Consider the following 22,643-nt stretch of genomic DNA (forward strand, 5'->3'; position numbering starts at 1 on the left):
GTATTAATCCTTATGTTAATTATTTTAATTTTAGCGTTTGTTGATGCTTTTATATATTGCGAATGTTTGATTTTAGTTTAGGGTTCAAATTATGCTAATTTTAGTAATTACAATAAAGATAGTGATAGATTTTCCTATATATTGTAAATAGTAGTAATTACATAATACAATATAAAATAATTAAAATTGTTTCTACTAGGGAGATGAGACCTAGAGAACTATTGAAGTCTTCTTCTCCTTTCTTCGGTCGGTCAGGTTGTTGGGTGATGAATTGTGATTCTTCTCGTCCTCCTGCTCTCAGGTAGGTGAACAATAATAAATGACATATCTTACTCCTTGGGATGCATGTTATTTATATTATTCTAGTGGACCTACCTTGTTGGGCCCGTTTATCGAGGTGAACCCTACTTAGGGTTGCATAACCTAATTCTTAATGACGGGTTAGCTTCGCTGACTTTGGTTTGAGCATTAACGGTCATATGGGTCGGCCGTCAGCCAAGTTCCCCTGGTGTCGGTCGTCTCGGTCAAGTCTTCTAAGGTCTTGACCTGGCCTTGATCGTCTCGGCCAGGTAGACCGTCGATCTCGTCATCTCAACCAAGTCTCTCAAGTCTCAGACAAGTTTCTTTGATCTCGGGCAGCCAGGTGGGTCTTGGTCAAAGAGACCAGGGGTCGGCCTCGCCCATACCGGTACAAAAATATATTATATTATTGTTTCAAACAATTTGTTTAAACACGATACAAATTTTAGTTAACAGTAGTTTAAATGAATTTCCATTAACAAATGTTGTATTAAAAAGCATGTTAGAGAATGGCCATTAGTATTCGCCACTTTTGTAAATGATATATATTTTTTTTAAAGATTATCTTTTCTATTATACACCTTCTTCTATAAATTTTATGATGTCTTTTTAAATACAAAACCATAAGAAATTTCAAATTCTAAAACGGTTAATATTTTATAAACTTAAGTTCCGAAAAGTTAATGTAATTTAAGTGATTTTAAAATCAAATCCTCATTTTTTTTTCTTAAATACCTTATAAATTTGAGGTTATGAACATTAATATAATTTAAGTGATTTTAAAAACAAATCCTCATTTTTTTCATAAACTTATCATAGAGGTTTGGTTTGTTCTTGAAGTATTATTTGGGTTGGTTCAATTTGAGCTTTCTATCAACAAAATAATTAATGAATTAGTAGTTATTCTTCCTTCCTTTATTCTTAATAATGGCATTTCATTACAAACATTAGAGACAAATTTTTCAAATTAGTATCTGAGTCTCTTGTCACTAAGAAATAATTAACATACGTGACACCAATAAATCATTAAGTTTTATTAGAACAAAAAGAGAAAAAGACACACACATATATAATATATATAATCTTGTGTGTTTATATAATTGATTAATAGTTGGTGTAACGTGCATCTTCACCAAAATTCTACCCATAATCGACCTAACACGTGAGTATTATTTTTCTAGTAATATGTGCATTCAAAAGTTCAAAGATCTTGTCCTTTAGTTATATGGATCCATTAACCTTTCTTGTTAGAGTTATTTTTATAATAAATAAATATAAGAAAATGAGAAAGTACAAGTTTATACACACATAATATTTTGATGAGTTATAAGGAATTGTTTTCTACATGTTGATATTTTGACGAGTTATAAGGAATTGTTTTCTACATGTTGTTGAGTAATGCTTCCATCCATTAACTTAATATTAAGTCGATTTTAAGTCTAACTCAATCTTATAAAATTGATTTATAAGGTGAGATCGATGTGTAGAATCTTTAACACACTTTTCTCACACTGCTAAGATCTGCTAATTCGTGCATAAGACTATATATACATCATAAATAGTTTGATAGCGGCCCGATAGTAGATGACTTGCTAAACCCAACAAACTATTTTTAAGAAAGACTCTAATAGTTTGATATCATATTAAAAAGTAGATTAAACCTAATTCAATTTTTTAAAACCGACTTATAAAATAAGATTTACACCTACTTATATACTATTTCTTTATCTCTTTATTTTTCTGTAGTATCTATCACAAGATCTTATTGTAATTGTTTCCAACAAACGAGAATAACTCTGGATTGCGAAAAAAAAAAATAATACGCACTATTTTAGATTCTAAGATGAATCAGATAATTATATAGAAGAATTATGATTATTTATTGTGGTGTTTGAGTCATGGAATCCTCAGTCATTCATTGATAAAAGAAGAGACATGAAGTAGAAATTAAGGATGGAAAATTAATGTGATACAGTATTATAATTGGAAAAGTACCATATTGTAATGGAAAAAGACAAAAATAACTAAATAATATTTAGTGTGCATGTTTTAAGAAATATTGAAAAGTATACAGAGTAAAACAGAGAAAACCTTAGCAAACAATATCTATATAAATAACTAGTTCTATTTAGCTATAATAAAATCATTAATTACTCTTAATCCACTGTCAATGTCAATATTTCGAGTTCATTGTCTGCTGCTTGATATTTTTGGTGTTGTTCTTCTAATATACCTTCAAAATATATTGATTTTAATATATTATTTTTTTAATATATTTTAAAATATCTAAATTAATGTATTTTGGTGGCACAATAAAGAGACAACATAAAAACATCCAACAAAGAATCTAAATTTCATAATTTAACTTTGTCAATTATATAAGAACCAATTTTCTCTTAAGTTTAAATATTTAAATAGATGAAGAATTAATATTTTTAGATAAGAGGTTGTGTGAATTATTATTATTCCATCTAAGCATATATAAATAGCTAGAAAAAGGTTGAAATTGAATTAACTTATTTGGTGGGTCTTTAAATGGGTCCAATAGCATTCAAATTCCTTTGTCAGCTTCTTTGGTACAATAATTGCTGTAAACATTTTTTATAAATCGTGTTAGTACAATAAAATTTTACAAAAAAGAGTTATTTATAAAAAAAAGAAAGGACAAAAAAGGTGATAATGAAATATGGAGACAAAAATTAGTGCTGTAAAAAGTATATTTTGTATGAATAATATAATTTTGTGAAAAAAATGCCAAAGGTGGGTTGTGCATATACCTGACACTTTTTTTTTCTTTTACAATTGAACATTTCTAAACATTTCATTTCATATTTTTAGAAGGTAATTTATTTATAGAGAGAATTTAAAATATGCTATGCTAAAGTACATTATTTTAATAAAATTTCAGTTTAAAAAATTTATGAAAATAATTTGTATGTTTAAAACTGAAAAAAATATCACTAATTAATATTTTTAAATTATTAAACATTATTCACTATTAGAATATTTTTTATATTTAATGATAATCAAAATACTTTATCTAAACAAAAAATAAAATGAAAACTTAATATATTTAAATTTCTTTATACAAACTAAAACTTTCAGAAGAATTAAGCAGCTGAAAGGAATTGAATTATAATTTCCTGTACAAATGTAAGGTTATTGTATAGGGATACCACCCAAAGCATATAGAAGGGGAAGAATTTCAACATCCATGGACAATTCAACTCAAACACTGAACCATGATAAACATCCATGTAACTTCCATTTTTTTGGCATCATGAATCCGAAATTTCAAACATGCTATAAATTGCATTGCATCTGAAAGGATGATTTACAATTTGAATTGCAATTCGATGGCCTTGCTTTTAGATTACCAATATTTCAAAAATAACATGCACCAAAACTTTTTCCAAAAATCCTTGCTAAGGGCAACTTATGTGAATTGCTTTAGCTTCTCTTCTACAAGTTCAATGCACCGGTACAACACCAACTCAAGTGGATTTAAGGTGCATACAGTTTCAACTGCAAACTCATCGTACTCACTCTTGCTCTCTGTCATTATACCTGTCAGAAGGGTACGCAAAGGAAGCAGCCATTCATTGTAGGCCTTCAGTAAACTGTTCCTTGACATCACTCCTGTGCAGTTTGTCTTTTCTGTTACCAAGGAAATGGTAAAACCTTCCAAATTAGACTCAATTTAGACTAGATAAATACTACCAACACACACTATCATTAGTTTAAATTTATTGAAAATCACAATTTTTAAAGTCTCATTTCATATTTAACAAGTATTAGTGATTATTTTAAAATTTTCAATAAGTTTTAATCAATAAGAGAGAGTATGTTGCTAACACTATCTCATCTAGATAATGCTTCAAAATCACGAATTATAATGTTTCAAGAAAAATTGTAAAATGAATATTGAAGGTACACATTTCCGTTTAGGAACAACTAACCATTCAAGTGGTTCATTAACTAAAAAACTTGTAACTCATTAATCACTGCTTGAACTAGTATATTTTTTTCAACCAAGACTTCTTGTTAGTAATTTTTCCCATAAGTGATAATTAATTGATGCTATATACCTGCAGATTCTATCATCAATACAAATCTGTATAGGTTGAGGGCTGACAACACCTGTGAATCATGATAAATAAGGCCATTACTTAAAACCTTTTCATATCAGTTCATATTCATAACCCAAAAATAAATGACAATTATTCCAAATGCTTCTTCTAATAGATGCATTTCAAGAAACCCGGATTATACAACGGTATAATAAATCATTTGGTCCTTTTACCCACACTAACTTTTCATTTAGTTCCTATACCTAAAAAGTCTGTTTTTATGGCAGTGTAAAACTACTACAAAATGAAGGCACAAGTTAAAACATAAAAAATGTTGTTCATAACGAACGGTTTTTCGATATAAGAACTAAAATGAAAAATTGGTGTAGGTATAGAGACCACTTGATTAATTAAACCTAACATAAATTACAAAGAACACATAAAATAGGAAGAATACCGCATCACTCTGCTCAGGTAGGAAAGGAGGTCCACCCTGTGGAGGTCTTAGAATCAACTCGACCAACTCAATGACCCCAGGATTCCAAAATGAGGTATCCAAAAATGCTTTGTTTTCTATCTGTGGGGCATCTTTTACTGTTGATCTACTATTGCAGATTGCTGTGTGCATTTCCTTCCGGATAAGTTCCATGAAAATGGCGATCTTCAACAAGGTGCAAGATCACTATTAGATGATTTAACTTTTAACAGAAAATAAACAACAATGCTAAATAAATTGTAATTTAGGCAGGGCATTACCATTGAGGAAGAGTCGGTATTGGTAATCAATGCTTTCAAAATGTCTAATCTTTGAGATTTTGGAATATCAGCAAGTACCTGGTTTAAGTAACATTAGCACAGTACAATAAAAATATCAAGAAAATCATGCTCGATATATTAAGCAGTTTAACAAACATCATTTATCCCTTTTTCAGAAATTCCAAACCACATGTTGCATTTATAACCATAAAAGAGGTGCTGCTAGTATTAGAAACTCACTCCTTTTAGCACTGCAAAGGATTTTTTCCTAAGTTCTGGCTCTGGGGCAAGCATGATAACCATTTTTATAGCCTGAAAGGTTAATGTGTAACCAAAAGAGAAACATATATCACATCAGCATAATCCTTCTTCATTTGAGGAAGTAAAAGATTGAACAATGATAAACAAACTGAAGTCACAAATTGCAGTAAACACAACCTGCAAAGCTGAAAAAAGACTAGGCATATATGATGACCATTCAGAATGTTCCTCATTGCAGTTTCTGGAGACACTTCCATCTGTGATGCAAAGCAAGAAGTCGATAGCATGTTTCTTTAACTCCCATGGAAGATTTACAAAGGTAAGTACTTGCTTTAATATTCCTATTGCTTGCCACCTTTTTGTTTGATTATTACAAAGCTCATCCTTGATGGCAGTCAAATTTTCTTTAGTATAAGCAACCTCCTCCGAGAAAAGTCCCCAAATTACTTTAAAAAAATAGAGTTTGATGGGTTAGTGAAAGGGAAAGGAAAAAAACAAAAGGCATGGATTCAATTATAGAGTAATTATTCAAACACAAACCTAAAAGAGCAGCACCATGTTTGACATGAGATAAGAAACCCATATAGAGATCTTTCTCTTCTGGAAAATTGAGGAGGTTAACAGACAAATATACAGCAATGTAAATAGTGCTTATGTTTAAAAAATTATGGAAATATGGTGAACAAAGAGTACTACCTCCAAAAATGGAGCCCGCCACAGTCTCAACATCATAAGTTGTTACTAGACTGAGATATGATAAACCACAGTATGAAGAAATTTGTGATAGTTGTAATACAAACGAATGACAACTGGAAGCTTTATACCCTAAACTAGCTGAAATGAGAGCCTGGGAGAGTGTGTGGTAACATGTTAAATCATATTAAAATCAATAAAACCATATCTCCATTTTACTTAGAACTAGTTAGGAAGAAATACAAATAACAACAATTAGTTTTAATGCAGTACAGAGACATGTACCACGCATTGCAGGACATATAGACCAAGAAGAGATTGGAGCTTCTCCTTTGCATCACCCTCCTATTGTATAAGAGGAAAGAGAAAAACATCAGCAACAGAATTGAAAATAAATCAGCCATTCAAGATATCTTAACAAAGAAAAGATCATTGTTTTAAAATTGACTGACCAATTTTTTGCAAACTTCACATATAGAATTTGCAATCCCAACAGCTCTGTCAAATACATCCTCTAGTTCTTTTTCTTGTTCTTCTTCTTCTGACTCCAAAGACACGACTTTCAGTACATTAAGTATTATAGGAACAGATTCTTTTACTTGCTCAAACTGATGCCTCTGAAGGGAAATAAAGACTGAAAAGACAAAATAAGTATGAGCAAAAACTTCAAATAATGTGGCTTAAAATCATTGACGGAACACAGTGAGCCAAAACTAGCATTAAGGTTTTGCATTTCATCAACAAAGATAATTTACAAGTTTAAATATTTGCTTAAGTCATAAGACAAATTATCCCTTGGTCATCTTGCTGAATAAAATGAGCCCAATGAAAACTGCATGTAATTGACAACTAACAGGACTAGGTGATTTAGTATCAAGCTGAAGCTTAGGACCTTGAGAATATTCATTTTAATTATATTTTATTTGAGATTAGATATAAAAGTCCAGTAATAAAATATATGATGCCACTTCACCCAAACAAATAATGTGTCAAATTTGATTGTTATTAGTCCTGCTAAACTCTAGATTTCAACCCAAAATATATTGTCACACAAGAATGCTGAACCAAAAGCATATTGTCCTGTAAGGAACTGCTTTTCTAGTTTCATCCTTCATTTATAAATTTACAAAAACTCAATATACAGCATCAATACGTTTTAAATCATCTCCTTTAAATTGATCCTATCATTTTCTTAGAAAGTAATGGTGGAAAATAAACAATTTCTAAATAAGTACAATTGATCTCAACAAACCATAATTTTATAGTCAATTTTCTCAATATAAACATAATATAGCCATACATTTGATGCGACTCAGGCTGTGAACAAAAGAACGAGCCTGGATTATAAATGTAAAGGCCAGAGTGGCTAATAACTAGGAGTGGGTTGTCTTCATAAAAGGCCCAGACCAACTTAGATTCAACAAAACCAAAACCAAAAAATAAACTTCATAAAATGAATCCAGTGTCAAGTGATTCACATGCTCTACATTGGAAGAGCATTAACAAGGTAATTGCTTCCATCTTTCATTCACTGAACAGATATAACAGTTTTTATATTCAATCCATTGGTTAAAAAGGTCAATGCAATAAATACCTTTTGAGATCCCTGATAAAGGAGGGATAATGTAACTGGCAGCCTTGGTGATCTTACTTGAGTAACCTAACGTCTGTTCACAATTACATTAACAGAAGCATATGATCAATATATTAATAAAAAATAGATCAATAAAATGTCACTCTGTCACTGGCTAGTAGTCTTTTGCAAGAAACTATGACGTGATTATGAGAAAATTTGAGTTTTCTTTTGGATAGAAGATCATCATTATATAGAAAGTGAATATTTCAAACTGAGCAAGGACTAAGGTCTAGCAGGAAGTCAGAAATACAAGTGAGTAGAGGGTGTGAGGGTTAAGTGATGGGCTGTCCACAAAGAGGGGAGGAAAGGGATCTCGAGCCAAGGACAAATCATGTGGAATGAGATGTAGGTATATCAGAAAATGTGGAGGTTTCAATGGTAATCGTGTCTTCCACATTTTAATTAGTTGGGATTCTCCATTTGAAAATTGTTTAACAAACATCCAATAGGTAATAGAATTGTCAACTAGTACGGGAGTATTAAAGTGACATTGTGTGTGTCTTTGAAGTGCTAATATACATTTACTCACAATAAAGACAAGCTTACATTACAGAGAATTGAGAGCATATCCCTTGGACCACATTTCACTATAAACTGATCGATAATGCTGGTTGCCATGTCCAAAAATCTACTTGAAATCCCCACAAACTTTGAAACAGCCTTTGGCAGTTCAAAGGAAAGGGCATCAACAACTTCCTGTCACATCACCAAACAATCAACATCACATAGTTTCCCATAGAATCATTAATCTCCCATTTCTAGTTTCATAAAAGCATAACTAGATGCCCCCCATGGTGCCGGCTTCAGTACAGCTAGCATTTCCACATAGCCAGTGTACTGTCACCATTGGATGGAAATGGAATGACTCAAATCTGGAATGCATGTTTTAAGTCCGATATACCAAGTTTAAATACAAGTCATCTAACTTTCACCCAATGGTTCCAAGTTGCTGACTGCAGGGAATCTTGTTTTCATGTCTCTAAATTTTTCCTTTTTTCTTTATTTTTTCTAAGGTCGTAATTGAATAAATCTCTCCACACACACCTATATAAAATAAGAAGATAAAATGAATTAAGTTTCTCACATAAGATAAAATCAACTTACGCACTTAACTATCATAGAAGCTCACTTAATTTAACTTCTCTAAAAGCTAAAGTGCAATAGTTGTAGCTTAAAACATTCAACACATTTTTTTCTTTTCTTCTCCTACAACTCAGAAATTCATCCAAGCAGTAGCTGAGGCTGATATGGAATTAGAAGACTTAAAAATCCTGAATGCGAAACATGAATTAAGTGTTGAAGTTCACCCACCTGGTCAAGAGAAGGAGAACAGATATAGCTATGGATCTCAGATATAGCCTCAAATGCTTCATTTTCAGCATGTTCACTATCCGGATCAGACACAGCAACATCATACACAGAATCAAGAAACTTGACAAGCTCTGAAACCGTCTTTTCAGACTCATGAAAATCTCCAGCCTCAACCAACTACCAAGTATAAAATACCATGACAGTCATCACCATGTTAGTAAACAAGTAACCTTTCTACTCATAACAACACAAGCATAAGCACTCATTTTAAAATTTCAAGCTTTCATTTTAAAAATTAACAACATAAACAATAATCCTTACGAGTAATAGTTGCTAGCATTATTATATATAAACAGAAATAAATAAATTTCACAAAATCAATTTTTCTGAAAAAAAGGTGAGTGATCTTACTTTCGAGCATGACTCGAGAATTCTTCGAAGATTGTTCCGAATTTCAGAATCCCGAAACGATGCAATTTCGCGCTCTACAGAGACCGACATGAGAGTGAAATTTATAAGGAAAGAAACTTCGACACTGAAACGAAAAACCCCTTAAAGAACAAGATGAGGGCAAAACAGTCATTAAATCCAAAGGTGAAGTAGCAAAAAACTTAATTAATGAGTAAATAATTATTCTAATATTTTAACTTATTCTAAACTTTATTAAAGCTCGTTAATTACTAATTATTTCTTTATAAAGTATATAGGAAATCTAGGAGGATATAGAAGTAATTTCAGGTTTTCTGAAATGTTGGTGATGGTATAAGCATTCTGCAGTGAACTTGGTTCGGAAAGAGGAAGTAACGAAGCACTACCATTACAATGGAGCCGGAAGTGAGTATCGAAGGATCGGCGATGATTCAGGTGGCGGTGGTTCCAATCGGAACGGTGCCGTCGAACCTGCTGCGGGACTACTACTCCATGCTGATACCGCTGCACACGATCCCGCTCTCTGCCATCAGCTCCTTCTACACCGAGCACCAGAAGTCCCCCTTCGCCGTCCAGCCCTGGGACTCCGGCTCCCTCCGCTTCAAGTTCGTCCTCGGCGGCGCGCCGCCCAGCCCCTGGGAGGACTTTCAGTCGAACCGCAAAACCCTCGCCGTCGTCGGTGTCGTCCACTGTCCTTCCTCCCCCGATCTCGACACCGCCGTCGACGTTTTTTCCAATGCCTGCAAGTCCTTCCCTTCTTCCCTCGTCGATCGCTGTTTCGCCTTCTGCCCAAACGATTCGCAGGTCGTGCTTCGTTTCTTGTTCAATTTCTTATTTTTGTGGCGATTTAGTGAAGAAATGGGTAAAATACGAAATATTAATGTAATATTATTTTGGTTTAATTTCCTAGCGAGGGAATGGATCAGAAGAAACGAACTGTCTTAGAGGATTTTATAACTTTAATTTCCTTTGTTTTGGCATTTCGATAAACTAGATGAAACAATGTTGTAGTTTTTCTTTCTTAATTTTTACTGTTTTTGGTGATATAGTGAAGAAATAGATCGAAACAGAACTGTTATGTTTTTTTTTCTTTTTACTTTAATCTCCTCCCATGTGTCGGCACTTTAGTGAAGAAATGGATCGAAGAAGATAAAGAATTTCAGGAGGTTTTATTTCCTCTGTTTTTTGCAATTTAATGAAGAAATAGACCAAAGAAAAAGTTCTGTAGTTTATACTTTCTCTTAATTTCCTCTTTTTATTTTTTGTAATTCAGTGAAGGAATGGATCTAAAAGAAGTAGTCTTATAGTTTTATTTCTCTATTTTTTGACATTTTTTATTGAAGGAATGGACTGAAAAATGGTTCTGTAGGTTTTTTCTGTTTCATTTTCTCTGGTTTTAGCAATTTGGTCAATAAATGGATTGAAAAGAAACAATCTTTTGTTATATGTTTTCCTTAATTTCTCTGTTTTTTGCTATTTAGTGAAGAAATGGATCAAAATGGAATGGTCTAATAGTTTTTTTTATCTTTGGTTTTGTAGCTTGAGGATGGAAGTAAGAAAGGGGGAAATTTGAGGTTGTTTCCTCCTGCAGATCGTCCTACATTGGAGTTCCACTTGAACACAATGATGCAAGAGATTGCTGCGTCACTGCTTATGGAGTTTGAGAAATGGGTGCTTCAGGCAGAATCTTCCGGAACCATTCTCAAGACGCCTTTAGATTCTCAAGCTAGTCTCAGCTCAGAGGAGGTGTTCATGTTTAGGTGTCCTGATTTTATTTTATTTTTTTCATTTTTAGTGGCTTTATGTGAAAACTATTTGCATTTGTTTTATATTTATTTTTTCTTCTGTGGTTGAGTTCGGTTAGGTTCATACTTGAGAGTGTGTTCTTGGAATCCAGGTTATCAAGGCCAAAAAGAGAAGGCTTGGGCGTGCTCAGAAGACCATTGGTGATTACTGTTTGCTAGCAGGCTCCCCTGTCGATGCCAATGCTCATTATTCTACTGCATTGGAACTTTCCAGGTTAACTGGTGATTACTTCTGGTATGCTGGAGCAATGGAGGGTAGTGTCTGTGCCTTGTTGGTATTTTCTCTTCTTCTTTTCATTATTGTTTTATTTAATATTTAACATTATGGCCTCTATGGTCATGATGTGTTGTGTATTTTATGGGAACTGAGTGTAGCACTGAGAAGGTACATGTACTCCATAGACTTTGTTCGCATTGGTTTGTTGATTGTACATTAAATGGCATTGGTTTGAAAATTGAAACTTCTTTTTGTGATTAGTTTTTAATTTGAAAACTAATTGAAGATCACTTTGGCAATTGTATATTATTGATCTACCTACTTGAGTTAACTACTTACTAGTGCTTTATTTCTCATGTAGTTGCACACAATGTTAGAAGAACAGAAGTATTCATTTTGTAACTATCTAAGTAGTTATAAATTATCAATTAGTGAGAAGGCCATGGTTCCAAAGTAAAAGCTCTAATGACTAAAATCTCTTTGTCCTCATTAGCACTCAAATTAAATAAGATATTTATCTTAGTCCTTGAAACAAAAGGATGAGATTGCTGAAGACAATCATATGAATCTTTCGGACATTTGTTTTCTCTGGATTATGGATATATAAATTGTTAGGGTCTGAGGTTAAAGGTCAAAATTAGTTGAACTTGGAAATGTTGTACGTTAGATATAATTTGGTTATTGCTTTATTATTTAGACAGTTGCAGTTCTCATGAATCTAAAGGTAAACTTGGGTGCTGCTGTTGTTTCTGGAGCTACTATAGCATGACATGTATAGTACCTATGACCGTCTTCACTTAAAATATAAATAAGTATTTAATAGGTCTATAAAATGAGGTAATGACAGTGCAAGGGAAAAAACATCTCTATATTTTTTAATTATTTTATTTTATGGTACCAGATTGACCGTATGGGCCAAAAAGATTCAGCACTGGAAGAAGAAGTTAGATATCGTTATAATATTGTGATCATGAATTACAAGAAGTCACAAGATAATGTTCAGCGGTAAAATGCTCTGCTTTGAGCTTTCATTAACTGATCTCTTTGTGCCCATTCCATATTTGTGCTTTCTCTAATTATATTAATCTTTTGTATTTATACCTCTCGCAGATTATTCCAATTACTACTGGTTGTCAATCTTAATTGTTTTTAATCTTTTTATGCAGAGTTTCTCCCCTAACTTTTGAACTTGAAGCTACTTTGAAATTAGCAAGGTTTCTTTGCAGGTACATTTTTTTCCGAGCTATTACTATTTGATAAATGTGATGTGTTTTGAATATTAAGTACATCTAAGAGTATTCTTAAATAAAGATTATGCACCATGTCCATTCCGACATGAATTTTGTTTTTCACTTCTTTGGCTTTTAGAAGTTAGATCAACATATCAGCTTATGCTTCACAAATTAAATTTGCAAAGCAATGAGTCTGATTAACCAAAACAGTTGACAATTATAATCTTTGCCATTGTATTCACAAATTTTAAAGAAATTTGAGGTGCAGTATTTCATAAAGAAATATTCTTGTTTTCCATCATTTTGTCAAATTTTATCTAAATTCTCTCAATCAACAGGAGAGAGCTGGCCAAGGAGGTGGTAGAGTTGTTGACCACAGCTGCAGATGGTGCTAAATCTTTAATTGATGCAAGTGATAGACTCATATTATATATTGAAATAGCTCGTCTGTATGGAAGTCTTGGATACCATAGAAAAGCTGCATTTTTCTCAAGGCAGGTTGCACAGTTATATCTGCAGCAAGAAAATAGATTGGCTGCCATTAGTGCTATGCAAGTTTTGGCAATGACCACCAAAGCTTATCATGTTCAAAGTAGATCATCTCTCTCTGATCATTCTTTGCACCGTGTGAGTTACCAAGCCTAACCAATCAGAACACCAAGTTTTGGTTGACAATTGGTATACCTGAAATATATATGCATGCTATATAATTAATTTATGCATTGGGCAGATAGTTATCATTGGTTTGACATATTTGCATTGAAACTGGACATTATTAGTTTGGTATGGGTGTTGCCTTACTGCTTGGATCTGATTTTGGTTTTCTTTGCTTATATTTGGAAAAACCCAAGTCCATGTTGTCTAGAAATAGTATCAAAATACATTTATAAGTGATGTCAGTCCTCATCTTACAAGCTAGTTTTGTAAGATTGAGTTGGATTTAAATCACTTTGTATTAGGAAAAACCCAAGCCTCACATCTAGTAGATATAGTATCAAAATACAGTATATAAATGGTAGTAATCCTCATCTTATAATCTAGTTTTGTAAAGTTGAATTAAGCCTAAACCATTCTGTAAGAGCTTAAAATGTTGCCAACTCTTTTCTCTGGTTGGTTTGACTAACCGTACCCGTAGTCTAGGTAGGTTTTTACTGCTCATAAATATTTTCTGGAAAACTGAGTTATTGCTCTGATGGTGGTTAGGAATGAAAAAAAAAAAAATAGAAGTCATGATAATAATGGAAAAGCATTTTGAGCATTGATTTTTTTCTTTAAGTAAAACTAAATATGATACAGTTTTTAAGCTTTATTGTCTCCTTGAGACCAATGTTTAATCTATCTCATTAGTTGTCAAAGTAAATATGGTGCTTTGAGTTGTTGAATTTATATTTAGAAGAGTAAAGGTCCAACATCACAATGGAAACACATCTCTAACATCTCTTTGACATATACAAAGATGTTATAATGTTTAGTCTTAAAACAAAAGAGTTGAAAGGAATATCTGATTTGGAATTAGTAATGTCTAATGTAGCTAGTTAGTCAACTATATGGCATTAGCGTTTTTTTATTTCAATCTCTGTGCTTCCAATTAACTTGTGCAGCCTGAGTTTGCGTATTTGCATCTTGTATTTAAATTTTTTAGTGGACAGCTCAAATTATCCTAAGTTTTCACTTTAGTATAAAAAACTTGGACTAAAGTCTGAGCTCAAGCAAATTTGATAGTTGAAATGACTTTTATCATTAACAAGCTCGTGCATTTATAAAATTAAAACTTAAGTTGTTGCTTCGTTGCAGAATGGAATTGTATCAAATAATGCTGATAGTGGGAAAACAAACCACCAATCAGCAGTCTCACTATTTGAGTCTCAATGGAGTACCCTCCAGATGGTTGTATTAAGAGAAATTCTACTTTCTGCTGTCCGTGCTGGTGATCCTCTTACTGCATGGAGTGCAGCAGCACGACTCCTTAGATCCTACTATCCTCTAATAACACCTGCTGGGCAAAATGGCCTTGCTAATGCACTTTCAAATTCAGCTGACAGGCTGCCACTAGGGACTCGTTGTGCTGATCCTGCTTTACCCTTTGTGAGGTAATTACTTCCTTAAAGATTTCTTTCACCACAAGTCGTATCATGTTTAACTCATACAACAGACAATCACCACTGAGTTATTTAGCATTAGATTTGCCTAAACCACAACTCATATCATGACTAAATTATAGTGTTGTAATCCTTTTAATGCCAGCTCATTTGTACTATGCAAAATGAAGCTAGAGTTAAGGATGACTGATATTTTTCAGAAAGTTGGCTTATAACTACCTTTTTCTGAATATTCCCTATCAAAACTTTAACTTCATTCCATTTTACTGTATTTTGACTTATCCAACATATGGTGTTGAATATTCCCATATCAATGTTTTTATATTTTTTTTGTTTATGTTGTTATATTGAATAGGTATTTTTGAGAGCTAACGACAATGATTGAAGTGTTTTTTTTGAATGAAATAACTAAATTGTTTGTGATAGCATTAGAAAAAAGTATATCACAATAACTGGGTTTTCAGAATCTTGAGATATTTATTTTTCCTGTGGGAAAAATCCTTATAATTTTTTTTCCTTTGGGATCATTATTAAGTTTTTCAAATGCTAATTTCTTGAATCACACAAATTTGGAGAACTAACAAAATAGCAACATGATTATTCATTGCTTCCAGGCTGCATTCCTTTCCTCTCCACCCAACACAAATTGACATAATAAAGCGCAGTTCTGCTAGAGAAGACTGGTGGGCCGGTGCTGCTCCTTCTGGCCCTTTCATTTATACACCATTCAGTAAAGGAGAGTCTAATAATATCAAGAAGCATGAGCTTATTTGGATTGTTGGAGAACCTGTTGAGGTCTTGGTGGAATTGGCAAACCCATGTGGCTTTGATTTAAGGGTTGATAGCATCTATCTATCCGTGCATTCTGGAAATTTTGATGCTTTCCCCGTAAGTGTAAGCCTTCTACCAAATTCTTCAAAAGTGATCACCTTATCTGGCATTCCAACATCAGTGGGACCAGTTTCTATTCCTGGGTGTATTGTTCACTGTTTTGGTGTTATTACTGAACATCTGTTTAAAGAGGTTGACAATCTGCTTCTTGGGGCCTCACAAGGGCTGGTCCTTTCTGACCCTTTTCGATGCTGTGGATCTCCTAAGTTGAAAAATGTGTCTGTTCCCAATATATCTGTTGTACCACCACTTCCATTATTGGTATCTCATGTTGTTGGAGGTGATGGAGCCATCATATTATATGAAGGTGAAATTCGGGATGTGTGGATTCGCCTGGCTAATGCAGGTACTGTTCCAATTGAACAGGCCCATATTTCATTGTCCGGGAAAAATCAAGATTCTGTAATTTCATATTCTTCTGAAACTTTGAAATCTTGCCTCCCTCTGAGACCTGGAGCAGAAGTTACATTCCCTGTGACCTTGAGGGCCTGGCAGGTTGGCTTGGTGGATGCAGATGCTGGTGCTGGGAAAACTGTCTCAGGGAACTATATGAGGCATTCCAAAGATGGAATCAGCCCATCGCTGTTGTTCCACTACGCTGGTATTGTGTTCAGTTACAATCAGTAGTATTTCTTGCTTTCTTCTGGATTAACTTATCTGTTCAATCTGCAGTCTTTACACTGGAACACATTAAGATCAAACCTTTTTTCTTTCTATTCTGATATTTAATTAAATTTGCCCCCCTTTTTTTATACCATTAGGTTCACTTGCATGCTATTCTGTAATTAGCAATAGCTCCCATCTCATGGCATATTAAGTCTTGTGCAGAACATGCTTTTTAATGATTTTCTTGGTGTTATTTTCTCATTTCGTAGCTTCATGTGCTGCTAGGACCGTTGTTATCTTGTGTGAAGTCCTTTATGTATGCAACCAGTGATGTTTCAACATCTATTTCAGGTCCAATGAAAACCTCTGAAGATACTCCAACAAATGGATCTACTGTGCCCCCTGGCAGACGGCTTGTTGTTCCACTGCAGATTTGTGTTTTGCAGGGCTTGTCCTTTGTGAAGGCTCAGCTTCTTTCAATGGAGTTTCCTGCTCATGTTGGTGAAAGTCTTCCAAAGTTGGATGTAAATAATAAGTCTACTGGTGAACATGTTGACTCAGAGACAAAAATGGACAGATTGGTTAAAATAGATCCTTTCAGAGGAAGTTGGGGGCTGCGATTCCTTGAACTTGAGTTATCTAATCCAACTGACGTTGTGTTTGAAATCAATGTCTCTGTCAAACTGGAGAAATCAAGCAATGAGAACAACCATTTTACTGATCAGGGTGCTACAGAATATGTCTATCCTAAAACAAGAATTGATAGAGATTGCTCAGCAAGGGTTCTAGTGCCTCTTGAGCATTTTAAATTACCTGTCCTTGACGATTCCTTTTTTATAAAGGATACCCAGTTAGATGGGAATGGTGGAGGAAGAAATGCATCCTTCTCAGAGAAGAACACCAAAGCTGAACTAAATGCTTGCATCAAGAACCTCATATCTAGGATTAAGGTTCGATGGCATTCAGGACGAAATAGCTCTGGAGAGTTAAATATCAAAGAAGCTATCCAGGCTGCTCTCCAAACATCAGTCATGGATGTTTTACTTCCAGATCCATTGACGTTTGGCTTCAGGCTTGTTAGAGATGATTCGGAATCAAAAAAAACTGAACCTGATAAAGAATCTGAATCTGCTGTTTCCAAAGGTTCAGTGATTGCACATGAAATGACACCAATGGAAGTTCTGGTTCGTAATAATACTAAAGATATGCTCAAAATGAGTCTTAATATTACATGCAGAGATGTAGCCGGGGAAAATTGTGTAGATGGTACCAAAGCGACTGTTCTATGGACAGGTAATTCCTTTTATTTTTATAAACGAGTTTATTATGTTTTTAGTCCTTAAACTTTTTTTAAAATTCTACTTTTAGTCCCTGAACAAAAAAGTTTCTGTTCGTTGTCCATGAACTTTTCTTCCGTTAACATTTTAGTTCCTGTCGGCAGTAGATGTCACGTTATCACTTAACACAGACTAAACGTAAAGAAAAAATTCAGGACTAAAACTAGAATTTGATAATATTTTAGGGACTAAATACGTATTAAACCTTTTTTAAGTTCATGATTGGCTTTTCTAATTAGCATGCATTATTGGTCTCGTTGAATTTGCTTGCCTTAATCGCTCTTTTTCAGGTGTTCTGAGTGACATTGCTATGGAAATTCCACCACTTCAACAAATTAAACACTCGTTCTGCTTACATTTTCTTGTCCCTGGAGAGTATACACTACTTGCTGCAGCAGTGATTGATGATGCAAATGACATTCTTCGTGCTCGTGCGAAGACCACCTCGGCTGCTGAACCAATTTTCTGTCGTGGACCACCGTATCACGTTCGTGTCCTTGGAACTGCATGAAAATTATCCATAAATCAAATTTGAAACTTTGCAGATATCATTCACAGTTTATACTCTCAGTATGAGGTTTTCCCTTGGTTATTTAAAATGATGCTCGAGTTGCACAAGGTCATGCATGTGGGATTCTTCTGCTTGAAATTTCTTTGATATGAACTTTCCAAATTAAGAATTCATGGGAAGACATGGGATTTTTTCTGTATATCGAGTGGAATGTATTATGATAAGATAGAGGGTTTGGGAATTTTGTTTATTTTTGCAAACACTGATACTTTGTTCTATTTTCTTAGACATCTTTTTGTTGTTGTACGTATTCCTAACACAGCTTTGGTAGATGATTTACTTGATTATTTTACACACAATAAGAGGCCCTCATTGTTAACAAATTCTTCTTCTTTAATACTTCATAAATACTTTATTTTTACAAACATAAAACGTGTTAAAATATTATTTAACAAATAAGACTAGGAAGATGTTATAGAAAGATTTACCATTACATGCTTATATTTCGTGTATTAATTGTATGTTATACATATGATTTTATTAATTGATGTCTTATCAAATAATTTTTTATTGATTTTCATTTTATTATTGTTGTTTTTTTATTTTAAATAAGAAATATTAAATTGACACATAGAATTCATTATATTATATTTCTTGTTGGTTTGTCTTAACATGTATCGTCTTTGTTACTAATTCCATCCCGATCGGCGACTGTAGATTTTAATTTTCTATTTCTGTACTTGAAATAAAATTACATTTTATTTTTTATATTTAACGGGCATAATTTTTTTCCTATTCTCATTTATTAAAGGATTTTTTATAAAATAGTTATAACAAAAAAGTTGATATCCAAAGATTCAAATATACATTTTTCTTTATTCAGTGTGAAAAAAAAAATTATAATTAGATAAATATAAAATTAAAGTAATAATTGCATAAAGGGTGAAATAATCAATGTTGCTACTACTATCACATGTTCTCACTGTGGAATAAATGACCATATCGAGTCTGTTTGTTATTGAAAACAAGGTTTTTCTTTTGAAAATATGAACAATAGAAATATTGCTAATAGAAAAATATGTTTTCTTGTGGCAAAAGTGGACACTTCATTGATGTCTACTACAAGAGACATGGTTACCCACTCGGGCACAAGTTCTTCAATGGTAAAAATATCTTTATTAATAATCTTGATACTAAACAAGACATAAAAGTTGATTCTGTGTAGAATCTGGGAATATCAAGATGTTTGCCTATCCCAATAGCAGTAAAAATGCTTCTGCAGTTAACTAGGTTGAATCAATAAATTTTTGCAACACTCATCAAGGTAAGTATATTACCTATCTCAATTCTCTTGAAAGAGAAACTTTAATCAATTGCATTATTGATTTAGCAGGCACAATTCACATATCTTCCTCCCTCCTAAATTTTGTTTCTTATAAATAAATATAACCTATAGTTGTTATTTTGCCTAATGGATCCAAGGTGATGGCCACTCATGTTCGGATTGTCAGATTCAATGATAATTTCTTGATTAGAGATGTCTTATATGTTCTAGATTTTGCATACGATTTAATTTCCATTTTCAAGTCGGTTTTTGCTTTTAATTATGAAATCATATTTGCTTCAAATTTTTGTGTTATTGAAAATAAAAAAGAGAGAAATTGGTTTAGCTGACTGTAATGTTGACCTTTATATGCTAAAACTCAATATGGGAAAGTTAATTCTATTGTTCCCTATTGTAATATTGTAGATAATAATATTTGGCATGTCAAATTTGTTCATCCTTCAGAGGTTAGTTATGATGAAACAAAAATATTCTATAGACAAATTTTTTTAAGTGTGATATTTCTCATATTGTAAAACAAAAGAAATTGTCTTTTCTTCATAGTGCTTTTCATGCTAGCCAATAGTTTGATTTGATATATACTGGTTCTTGTTCAAAATCCTCTTCAAATGGTTATATATATGTTCTTAATATAGTTGTTGATCATACTTAATATATTTAACTTTATCTCATGAAAAATAAGGTCTAAACACACGATCATTTAGTCAACTTCATGACACTTAATTTTGCAAAGTTGTATCATAAGGTCAGATAATTGACCAAAATTTGATATGAAAAATTATTTAATGCTAAAGGAATTACACATCAAACTTGTTGCATTGAGACACCTGAACAAAATGGGATGGTAACAGAAAGTATCAACACATTTTAAATATTACACATGCCTTTTATTTTTCTGTCTAACATTTCTATGCAATTATGGAATTATGCAGTTATGGAATTATATAGTGAAATATGTTGTCTATATGATAAATTGCATCTCCACTCCTTTTTTTTTAAAATATCCTTTTGAAAAATTACGTAATAAATTGTTCGTGTTATATATCTACAGTTACTACTAATAGGAAAAAGCTTGACCCTCATGCTAAAGTTGGGATATTTATGGTTTCAAACCAAACATCAAAAGTTATGTTGTTTATGATCTTTAGTCTCATAACATTAATGTTTCTAAGAATGTTATATTTTATGGAAATCATTTTCCCTATACACATTCATTTGAGGAAAACGAAAACATTTTCTAGATTCCCTTAACTATTTTTATGACCAGGCTAGATTCACCAATGACTTTCCTGAAGAAAAAAATAGTAACATTCAAATTCCTAATGCTAATGAAGTTCCTACTGAAATTGGGGCTGAAAATGAGAATATTGAACACACTACTAGTTTTGTTAATGATCATTCTGCTTTGAAGATCCACTAAGATAAGAGTCATTCTTGCATATCTTCATGATTTTCAAACTACTCTTGCTTCTTGTGATTCTAACAAAGTTAAATTTTCGATTCAATCTTTTGTCTCTCTTATTACACTATCACCTTCTTTTATACAAGTTATTCTTTCAATGATGACAATTCTAAACCAGAGAGTTGTGGGACTGTCTCACAACAAGAAGAATGAAAGAAGAACTTGTAGCTTTAGAAAGAAACAACACTCTAAGAATAAAGTTGCAATTAGCTACAAGTCGGTATATAAGATCAAATATAATGTTGATGGTACCATAGAAATGTACAAAGTTTGTCTTGTAGCTAAAGTTTATACTTTATTAGAAGGTCTGGATTTATTATTACTTTTTCTAATGTAGCAAAATTAACTACAATACTGTCTTGAGTACTATACATAATTGACATCTTAAATAATTGAATGTTGATAATGTTTTTTATATAAAGATTTGCATGAGAAAATATACATGAAACTCCCCAAAGTTTGAAATATAATAAGGAAAACCTAATTTGTCATTTACACTAATCATTTTTTGGCCTTAAACAAGCTAATAGACAATGTTATGCCAAACTTTCTTACTTTCTTCTCTCACACAAGTTCAAACAAGCTTCAACTGATCATTCTCTATTTATGAAATTTTCCAATTGAAAGATAAGCTTTGCTAGGTTATGTTGATGATGCCATTTTAACAGAAAATGTTATTTCTGACATTAACAACATTACTTCTTTACTTGATCAAGCTTTTAAAATAAAAATTTAGGTGATTTAACATACTTTCTTGGTTTTGAGGTGACAATGAATAACAAACATATACATTGAGTTAGAGAAAATACAATTTTACCCTTCTCAATGAGTCAGGAATGCTTGTTTCTACACCTATTTTTACTCCCATGAATTTCTCCAACCGCATCAAATCTAGCATAAGAGAACCACTCAATAATCCAACCTCTTTCAGAAGACTAATTGGTATACTCATTTATCTCACCAACACTTGGCCAAAATCGCACACGTTCTTGATCACTTGAGTCAGTTTATTTCTTCTCCTACTACCCATTGTCATCTGTGCATTCTTCGTTATCTTAAACAAGCTTAGGGGTAGGAAATATTTCATATTACTGACAGTAAGATACAATTCAAAGCTTTAAGTGACTTCGACTGGGTTGAATGACCTAATTCTCAACAATTTGTCAATGGTTACATTGTTTATCTTGGTCATTCTCCCATATCTTAGAAATTAAAGAAGCAGCCAACTGTTTCCAAAAGTTCTTCAGAAGCTGAGTTTATGGCATTAGTTGCCACCACCTGGGAAGTTCAATAACTTTTTTATACTTATGTTAGACTTCAAAATCCAACACACACCATCACTTTTGTATTGTAATAACCAATCTGTTATTCAAATAACTTCAAATCAAGTCTTCCATGAAAAAAACAAAGTATATACAAATTGATTGTCATATAGTATAGTAATAGAGAAAGTTCATGAAGGTCTCATAAAACTTACCCATATGTTCCGTCTTCAACAAGTAGACGTCATGACCAAAGTTATTCTTCCTGCTGCATAATCTTCTTTTCAAATTAGAGATGATCAATAATAAACTTGAATGGACTTTCAAAATTTAGAAGAAAACTAAAAAAAATTATTTTGTGCACAATTCGCTTAGGTGCTACTTTTAGTAATCCCTCCAAAAAATTTCTCTCAAATAAAT

At 32.7% G+C, this 22,643-nt stretch overlaps 2 protein-coding genes across 3 annotated transcripts; one reads left to right on the forward strand and one right to left on the reverse strand.

The window, feature by feature from the left end:
- Nucleotides 1–3,405: 3,405 nt before the first annotated feature.
- Nucleotides 3,406–9,612, reverse strand: LOC137813287 (aberrant root formation protein 4). Its single transcript, XM_068615403.1, has 14 exons — nucleotides 9,439–9,612; nucleotides 9,028–9,204; nucleotides 8,263–8,412; nucleotides 7,675–7,747; nucleotides 6,533–6,714; nucleotides 6,366–6,425; nucleotides 6,084–6,234; nucleotides 5,928–5,987; nucleotides 5,565–5,833; nucleotides 5,367–5,438; nucleotides 5,127–5,204; nucleotides 4,828–5,031; nucleotides 4,389–4,440; nucleotides 3,406–3,957 (listed from the first exon to the last, which is right to left on the reverse strand). The coding sequence occupies exons 1-14, from the start codon at nucleotides 9,526–9,528 to the stop codon at nucleotides 3,737–3,739; spliced, it is 1,839 nt and encodes a 612-aa protein (XP_068471504.1). The 5' UTR covers nucleotides 9,529–9,612; the 3' UTR covers nucleotides 3,406–3,736.
- A 94-nt stretch (nucleotides 9,613–9,706) lies between these two features.
- LOC137813288 (trafficking protein particle complex II-specific subunit 120 homolog) lies at nucleotides 9,707–18,537 on the forward strand. 2 transcript variants are annotated; one of them, XM_068615404.1, is made up of 10 exons: nucleotides 9,707–10,260; nucleotides 10,996–11,202; nucleotides 11,354–11,536; nucleotides 12,380–12,483; nucleotides 12,645–12,704; nucleotides 13,049–13,337; nucleotides 14,505–14,800; nucleotides 15,424–16,301; nucleotides 16,658–17,599; nucleotides 17,934–18,537. In XM_068615404.1, exons 1-10 carry the CDS (start codon nucleotides 9,850–9,852, stop codon nucleotides 18,152–18,154), a joined length of 3,591 nt encoding a protein of 1,196 aa, XP_068471505.1. In that variant the 5' UTR covers nucleotides 9,707–9,849; the 3' UTR covers nucleotides 18,155–18,537. The 2 variants fall into 2 exon arrangements, with proteins under 2 accessions (XP_068471505.1, XP_068471506.1); XM_068615405.1 differs by having other exon boundaries at nucleotides 9,750–10,260; nucleotides 10,996–11,216.
- The last annotated feature ends 4,106 nt before the right edge of the window (nucleotides 18,538–22,643 follow it).

Source organism: Phaseolus vulgaris, chromosome 1 (genome assembly GCF_000499845.2).
Source record: "Phaseolus vulgaris cultivar G19833 chromosome 1, P. vulgaris v2.0, whole genome shotgun sequence".
Taxonomy (NCBI): domain Eukaryota; kingdom Viridiplantae; phylum Streptophyta; class Magnoliopsida; order Fabales; family Fabaceae; genus Phaseolus; species Phaseolus vulgaris.

What these genes read in the sequence shown, in the direction of transcription:
- LOC137813288 (XM_068615404.1), top strand. Translation starts at nt 9,850, where the DNA reads ATGGAGCCGGAAGTGAGTATCGAAGGATCGGCGATGATTCAGGTGGCG. An exon ending in TCTGCCCAAACGATTCGCAG is followed by an intron (nt 10,261 to 10,995) that starts GTCGTGCTTCGT and finishes TTGGTTTTGTAG; the next exon opens with CTTGAGGATGGAAGTAAGAA. An exon ending in GCTGTTGTTCCACTACGCTG is followed by an intron (nt 16,302 to 16,657) that starts GTATTGTGTTCA and finishes CATCTATTTCAG; the next exon opens with GTCCAATGAAAACCTCTGAA.
- LOC137813287 (XM_068615403.1), bottom strand. Translation starts at nt 9,528, where the DNA reads ATGTCGGTCTCTGTAGAGCGCGAAATTGCATCGTTTCGGGATTCTGAA. An exon ending in GTGAAGTTTGCAAAAAATTG is followed by an intron (nt 6,426 to 6,532) that starts GTCAGTCAATTT and finishes CTTATACAATAG; the next exon opens with GAGGGTGATGCAAAGGAGAA. An exon ending in GGCGGGCTCCATTTTTGGAG is followed by an intron (nt 5,988 to 6,083) that starts GTAGTACTCTTT and finishes TCAATTTTCCAG; the next exon opens with AAGAGAAAGATCTCTATATG.